The sequence below is a fragment of the Anopheles nili genome, chromosome 2 (genome assembly GCF_943737925.1).
Source record: "Anopheles nili chromosome 2, idAnoNiliSN_F5_01, whole genome shotgun sequence".
In the NCBI taxonomy this organism is placed as follows: Eukaryota; Metazoa; Arthropoda; class Insecta; order Diptera; family Culicidae; genus Anopheles; species Anopheles nili.
In genome coordinates this window covers 2383358-2391445 of record NC_071291.1, presented here as the reverse complement: position 1 = coordinate 2391445, position 8088 = coordinate 2383358, and the positions used below count along the sequence as shown (strand labels likewise).

Here is an 8088-nt window from a genome sequence, read left to right as displayed (position 1 = left end):
GGCCAGATTGCAGCGTTAGTGTACGTCTTCCTCGTCGACGTAACGTCGATGTCTGCTGTACGCCCCTAGCGATAGAGGAGCAAGATCTACCGGGAAGTGAAAGCGTTCGTGCATGTTAGCAGGAGAAGTTAACCCCACGCGAAAGCGTATAGGAGGGTGCACGTTAGTGGCTAGTAGTGTCTGATTGGTCTTCGATAAGATAAAACGAACGAGGCGCCGCCCCCTGGACTGCCAGAGCTATGATATCAGTGAAACGTCCGAGTGTTCCAAGCCACCCTAGTGCTCATCATCACCATCATCACCACCATCACCACCATCATCATCATCAGCATCAGCATCACAAGCAGCATCATCAGCTGCACAGTCTCCAGAACGGAGCAACCAGTGCGAGCTCTGTCAGCCCGACGACAGTTCCGCTGGTATCCTCGACGTCAACCAACAACAATCGGCTCATTCGGAGTCGTAACCAGTTGTCCACAGTTGGGGAACAGCAGAATATCAGGAACCACTCGCAAAATCCCTGGAATCACAGTGGAAACATTGTTTCGAATGGTGTATCAGGAGCAAGTGGACCTCAGATAAACCGACCGACGGGAGCCGCTTCGTGGACTGGAACAGGAAGTGGTTGTTCAATCATCACGAACGGCGGCAGTCTGTACTATAGCAGCAGTAACGGGGGTTACGGTGTTAGCACGGCTAGTGTCAATCCCAAAATTCGGGACATATACGAGTTTGATAGTTTGTTCCTGGTACCAACTTGTGCCTTAACGTCGGACAAGGCACTGAATCTACGCAAGGATCTCGCAGCGTACGACTTCGACATCAAAATCCTGGAGGACAGCCCGCGCGCAAATCATAACGTGTGGCAATGTAAGTTGTTCGATGAGTTGTAGGATCGATCTCAGTGAACTGAGGCAAAATTCGTTTCTTACACTGGATCAGCTGTCGTGTCTTGCTCGTTCCACAAACTATAGCTCTCGTCATATACCAGACGGGAAAGGAAAGCGCGCTGAGGTCGGTCGTAAAATTATCGCGAAAGTCGTAAAGAACCAGATTTCTTCGCCAAGTCGTATCATGAAATCGTGTGCCCTTGTAAGACAATCATGAAGGAGGCTCTCATCAGCAGGCAACAATGGCTAAATCTTCTAGGGATTCTGTTCGGTGACGTGCTTCCATCTTACGAACGATAACAGGTTATAAAACGGTTTATTTAGAGCTGTTGATACCATATCAATTGTGGCCATCGTTTATGATCCCATCATATCGTAAAATCAGGCAGAAAACAGCTTTTTCGAATGCTTTGAATGCGTAAATTATTTGTTGCAATATGGTTAAAATCTTAAGGATTATGTTGCAATATATCTGCTAAAGCAATTTGGTTCGTCAGTTCTCACTTTTCTGCAGCAGTTGTAGTCGCGGAATCTGCTAAAGTTGGAATGGGAGTTTCATTAGCTTCCGGGTTTTGCTGTCGTTACACATGGGAAGTGGCACACGCCTTTAAGTTCCGCAGTTCTGCTGATTGATTTGTACGGAAGAAGAAGATGTTGAAAAGTAGATAAACTTGTTATCAATGAAAGTGGATTTGTACGTGCTTGAAACGGGAACAGGAACAAACGACGGCACGTCGAGCATTGGGTGTGCTTTTCTTTCATCACCAATAGTCGATCGATGGCCGCGCACGTCTCCAAATGTCCACTTTCGGTGCGGGATCTTGGCTGCCGGATACCTATGCGACTCATCTGGGTTCGCTCGGCATGTGCTTTGCACTTTTATGGTGGAAGCAATTCAAAGAGCGATCTGGCGGCAGATTGAAGAGAAACGCCCTTGTGAACTGGTTTTTTGTTTCACAAATAAACGTGTTCTGCCAATTGCTGACCGTGCGCGGTGAAGACGTCGATGTCTTACTCGTCCCGACGTCAATTGACATCACTTTCACGCCTTTCGGGCATGGCCTGATGGTTGCTTTCGCTATTGCCATTTCTGCCGTGCCTTGCAGGCACGAAGCAAACGGCGAATCATCGCCGTATAGAGAGTGTCTCAGAAATGGGATGTACATTCATTTATTTATTTTTTGAATCAGCAAATGTTTCCACTCATTTTTGCTCTGGGATTGAAGTATACTGTTGCTTCTTTACCAACAATGCCTCTCATCTTGATGTGCTGTCAGTTTTGTCTTTGAAACAAAGTGGCAGAGTTCTCGTTCAGATTCTACATAATTATTCATTCCAAGGATGCCTCAATGTTGCAGCTTAGTAATTTGGAGCAATTGGAGCAGTTTAATTGTGGCACTTAACTTTTTGCGAGTTTGTTATTGACGATTTGATATTGAATTTTAACATTAATACGTGGTTTTTGGAGGTTCCTCCAATACTGAGCTTCAGGAAATCAGCACGGTTATTAACGTAATGTATTTTTCTTTTTTTCTTGTTTTAGGTAAGTGATGAAACACGAAGACGGTTGAGAGAGCGTTATTTAATGTATACAAAGTCAAGGTAATGTTTGTCACACAACAAATGTAATACGCGATATCTTTAGTTTAAAAATATATATATATGAAGTTTGCTTCAAAATTTAGCTCTTTGACAAGCCGCTAACATAAAAGAAGTTTGCATAAAAATCGCATTCCATCGCAAACTACAACAGATGATAAATTATATCGATCGCGTCTTAAGATTTTGGGGCGATCATCGGCACACTTCATTAGACTTGTTGTATGATTGATTGAAATTTCCCATCAAAATCATAAAATGGGCACCGGCGCTCGCTGCAAATGGAAATGAAATGAGTTTTTTTTCGCACCATTCGCGCGCTTCACATGATCTGCTGTGGGCTATTTTTCTTTTTTTTGCAATAAAAAAATTAGCTACTCCTCTTGCCGGCAAAAATGGCTCGGAGTGCGGGCAAATGATGTTTTAATTATGACAAACTGCTCATTTTGGGGATGAATCCGTTCGCGAGAATGTTGCTCTAATTTAGCCGCGCGCTACGCTTCCTCTGTAACATGCCCTCATTAAATCATCGCTAAATCGGGCCATGTTACATATGTTATTCGGAACTGCTCTACAATGCATTAACATTCTTCGTTGCGATGTGTGTTTTTGCACGAAATTTTTCACCATATTTTGTCAGAAGGGCAAGACTAAGCAGTAGTATCATCATTTTCGTACCTCAAAAACCAATAACTTAACATTCACAGCTTCGTTTTTTTATAACGGAGAGTACAGCTACTAGTATTCAGTGTAATGCATTATAACCTATCATAATTTTGAAGAATTTGCTACATTAATCGAAAAGGTGAAAGAGATATGATGGAAAAATATAAACATACTACTGAATACTGTTGAACATGGATACTAAGGTTTAGAAAATATAAAGCCATGCTCATTACTTCGCACGTCCATCTGCAATGGAGATAATGGAAGCGAGAAAATATGTTTATAAATAATAAATTCCACATGGATGTTAAGGAATTTCGTTCCCCACGGTACGGTTTCGGTTGAGAGAGGTTGAAAAACGAATGCTCTCAGCCGTCCTATGGCTAGGGTGTGTTTCGGTGGCGTGGTAAAGCCAGGCAATGGAAACTCAAACAAATAAACTAACCAGACTGTGCCGGTACGTTTTGATGAACATGATCGTTCGATCGTAGAAAGGAGGTTACCATATACAGCACGAAGCTCTGGATGCCATAGCACTGGTTCCGAATGATGGTTTCTGAGCGCGGCACTCGAGACGGAAGTGCTGGCAGTGGACTTGATTGTTGGGTGCTATCAAAGTGATACTTATGTTCGCTTTTTTTCTCTCTCTCTCGAAACATACGTATCGCTGTTTGCTGCCACTCGTCGTCTACATCAACCACACATTGTCCCGCGATACGGTCGGCTTGGGAAACATTGGTTACATCGAGCAACAAAAGAACAACAATTAACGTCATTTAAAAGGGTGTTGTTACTTTGTTTTACCTCTCGTGATTCAAACGTTTTGGGAGAACGGTTTATAAGATAGACTTTCTACGGTCTGTCGAACGGCTAAGGAGGAAGGATGCGAATGAGGTGGTTTCGATTTCGGATCGACTTTTGCGACAAAGCACACTTCCTGATCGTCGTTCAGTAGCGGCACTACAATAGAGATTTTCCCCCCTAATGTATGTTTTATATTTTCGTGCACAGATGGTAGCTCTTCAAGAAAGTGTACAAGCATCAAAGCAGTTTCCAGTTACGATTCGAAGGTGATTTACAAAACTAACATGTCCACATCAAGCCTACCCCTGGTTGAGAGCATTTAACCGGCATCTAATGCTTATTGGCGGGTTCTGCGAATCATCGATGTGATCGCAATCGCATGGGAACAGCGAAACGACGAAACCATTGCTCTCTAAGTGAGCATTTCTAATAGCGCTAAATGCGAGCTAAACGAACGATTTCGAACGCGATCACGTGCACGCGGTACTGCGATCTGGGAATTTGCATCCCGCTAGCATGAGCGGGTATTCCGAGCACGGCACGTAGATTCGCACTCATTCTCGGCACCGTACATAAACATAATGAAGATAAAACCCAATCCCATGGGTATTTAATTAAACCCTGGTTCGTTTCATTTACGACCGTGTTGCGGTGGTTGCAAGGATGGGGAGATGTTTTGTCTTACACTTTCCTGCATTTTCTCTCGCACGCGTTGCTTCTTTTTCTTGCACTCAGCTTGATGCAAGGGTTTTTCGCGCAAAGGGTTTTTTTTTACCACACAGGGTAAAGAAATGGTTAAAAAAATAACCTCAATCATGGGAATATCACATGGGCACATCGCTTTAGGTTTATTTCCTTCGATCTCGGCCCACGAACCGTTGTTTGCAAGTTGCGTGTGCTTTTCCTTGCCGCAGTTTGCTTTCGGCGCGTAATGGTTTCGTGCGGAGGTTTGCATTCGAAATGAACCCTAAACCGTTCGTTAGCACTCGTATGAGTGGTTTCGACCGGTAGAGATGTGCTTTTGTTTTTTCTTCAGTTTGATTCCCTAAATGTCTGATGGTTATTTTGATTGCGCAACCGACGATACGCGCAGAATGCGATAGCGGGCTGGATAGCGGAAGCATCATCATCGTGGAATGGAAATCAATTCAATATGGAAGCCAAAACTAAAGGGCCTGATACTGTTCTATTCCACACCTCATTTATTTTTTTGCCCTATCGATGGTGAATCCGTTAACGAAAGCTTGCTTTTTATGACTTTGATGGCTAGTATTGATTCTTGGCAGTTCCAGTGCCTTCGGCAAACAAGCGGAAGAAACTACGTTTGTGAAAAAACCTTGCCCTCATTTTATCCAGAGAAGCATAACTGTTTCTCCTTGTAAGAGTTTTTTGTTGGGTGTTTTTTTTGTTCTTCACTGGTGCCTCGCTGGAACCGTCGAGTCAAGGTTCTTGGCCGTGTTTCAATCGCTAGTTAGGCCAGGTTAGTCGAACGTGTAAAAGATTCATAAACCAAGATTAACAACAACGCAACATTCATTTACTACGAGTAAACTTAAGCTTTATATGAAACGATGCAAATTTTGTAGCCGTTGAATATTTGTTCCCAGAAGAAGGGGAAAGCTTTCGATATTACTAAATGCCGGTCATCGAATGAGGGAGGCGAACAACGCCACCTACTAGTACTAGATGGCATTGTGCAGTCATCCTCCTTCTGTAAAACGGAACACTGATTCATGGGGACGGTTGCAATTGCGGCGGCAAGCTGAATTATACCTCAATTTAGTCACAGATTGATTTCCGCGTAGTTGTAGGTCATGATTCTCTTTTATTATTTACCGTTCGGTTGCGTTGCGGTTTGCTCAGCTTCTAATAATGCTCCCTTTCCTCTTCAGTTGATGTGCATTATTGGAGAACCACAGCGTTGAGATCGAACCCGGGCTAGATGACGCACAAACGCCGTTGATGGTGGTATTTGGCTCGAAGAAAGCTATGAACATTTCTCTGCGAGGCGGTGAAACTAACTCATGACATCCGAATCGTTCTCTGCCACACCATTGAAGATGGTTAGCGGGAGGTAGATAATAAAATTGGCAGACGGTAAAAACGCGGCAGACACACCCTCGTTGACCTAAAATGGGAATATTACTTTAACGGGAACTGAGCGTGGTTTTTTGGCGGAAGAGGAGGAGCAGATCTTGCGAACATACGTGCTGCTTCGTCTATCGTGGGCAGAAGTTGGAAAACGTCGAAGGTGCGTTTTTAAACGATGCCTTCCCCCTGGGCGTCCAATTAGTTGCTGAAACTTTTTATTTCTATACGCGTTGTTTTGTTTTCCTTGCATTGGACGATGAATAGGCACTGAGTGAGGTTTTTTTTGCAAGCTAAATTTCTTTTACTGAGTTGCATGCTGCCGTGGGGTTGTAAAAATACTGCTCTGTGAAATTTCGCACCTGTACAACAAGCTGCTTCTTCGCATCTCTGCATGGTACTCTGAAAAGGGCTAGGATTTTTCATCAGTCATGTTCGATTTTCGAACCGAGCTTTCGTGTAAGCTTTTTTGCTTTTGTACCGTCTGCTTAATTCTGTTGCTTTTGTTTCTCTGGCTGCAAATGGTGAAGTCGTGCCAACTATAGCAGTCTGTTGTGAAGCCTGCGTAGGAGGACCAAAGGAAGACACACTACCATGCCTAGCTGCACTTACTTAACCGCAAGAAGAGATGCGTTTTCGCGCAATCACGTCCCCACGTGCCGGTAGACCGGTAGGGATGGTGCGTAATTGCGCGCAGACTGACTGACTTTCCGGGGCAACTAACGGGACTTCCGGTCAGGTCAGAATGAAAGTGAAGTTTTTTTTCTTGTGGCGAAGCATGAGTGCGTTCAGACGAGCTGCTCCACAACGAGATTTGTTACATGCTTCTTGTTTTTTTTTTGCCTTTTTTCGAATTCGTCGATTTTGTGCTACGCGCTTAGGTGATTCTTAAGAAAAGAGTAACATATGGAACATCCCGAGCGCTCGTAGAGGCCATTAGAGTGTGTGTTTGCGTTGTGTGTGACGTTTAGTGCGAACTGGAGCAGCTAATTTCGGGACCGAAGTGTAGCGTAACATACCATAAATGTTCCTCTTTTCTCCATCTCATGGGAAATAGGGTTTCTCATTTCAACGATTCAATATTGTTCACGGTTTCGTGTGATTCTGCGTAGTGTAAAACCTAACTAATATTTCGTTGATTTGTTGGAAATCCTCCACAATTTTTTAAGATTCGCAGAAATCATCGTCCATGGCTTATTCTAGTTATTAGAATGGTTTTCGTCGCGTATGTTTTACAGTATAACATGAAACCATCATAAACCATACGATGTGACCATACACCACTTACTAATAAACCGAGATGACGATATCTGGTGATATCCCTATCATCCCAAGTGAAATACATTTGCATCCGATTATTGGGAGAGTCTTATGTAAGTTGAAAGTATTCATCTTTGACCCGTGTACACACGTCGACCATGATGGCGCAAAGTTGACAATTTGTTCTGCTTCACGCATAGGACGCTGGTGGTTGTTGATCGTCGACTCCGTCTGGGCGGATGTGCCAGCAACCGAAGAAGGTTGCCCGTTGCAGAAACCCCCCCCATGGCGTCAGCCGTTGAAGATGCCGAAGGTCATTGCGATCGAGCGGAAGATGCCTCGGGATTTCCATTGTTGTCTGGATTTGACTTCTGGGTTCATTAGGTTCCATTTAGTCAGCTGTTTTATTTGCCGTATAAAGTATAATGAACAAGAATTAACAAGGCCCCCAATGTTGGCTCCTTGCCGCGTCCGTTCGTATGAGTATGTGTGATAATTGAATCCTCAGCGAGTGCTTTCACTCGGTGTGTGTTGAGTAGATTTTGGGGCTGCGTTTGCGTACCTCGCACATACGTAGCAACAATGTTTCCCAAAATGTCAACGCTGTTTGAACTTAAGCCGTGGGAACGATCGACCCATCCCGATCAAGCATTCCCACAGATGCAGATACGTACTTCAATTTCACAGAAATGCGCGCAGAATGACACTTTCTCACCCGACGGCTGCTTCCTGAGGAACTACCCAGTCCACCCAGCTTCTCAAGATAGCATTTTCGCAACAC

At 44.0% G+C, this 8088-nt stretch overlaps 1 protein-coding gene across 1 annotated transcript in view; it reads left to right on the top strand.

Annotated features, from left to right (window-relative positions):
• Window positions 1-239: 239 nt before the first annotated feature.
• Window positions 240-8088, top strand: part of LOC128721298 (protein split ends) — a 33897-nt gene continuing 26048 nt past the window's right edge. The window contains exon 1 of the mRNA XM_053815037.1: window positions 240-870. Coding sequence (XP_053671012.1) covers window positions 240-870 — 631 coding nt within the window. The remainder of the gene's footprint in view (window positions 871-8088) is intronic.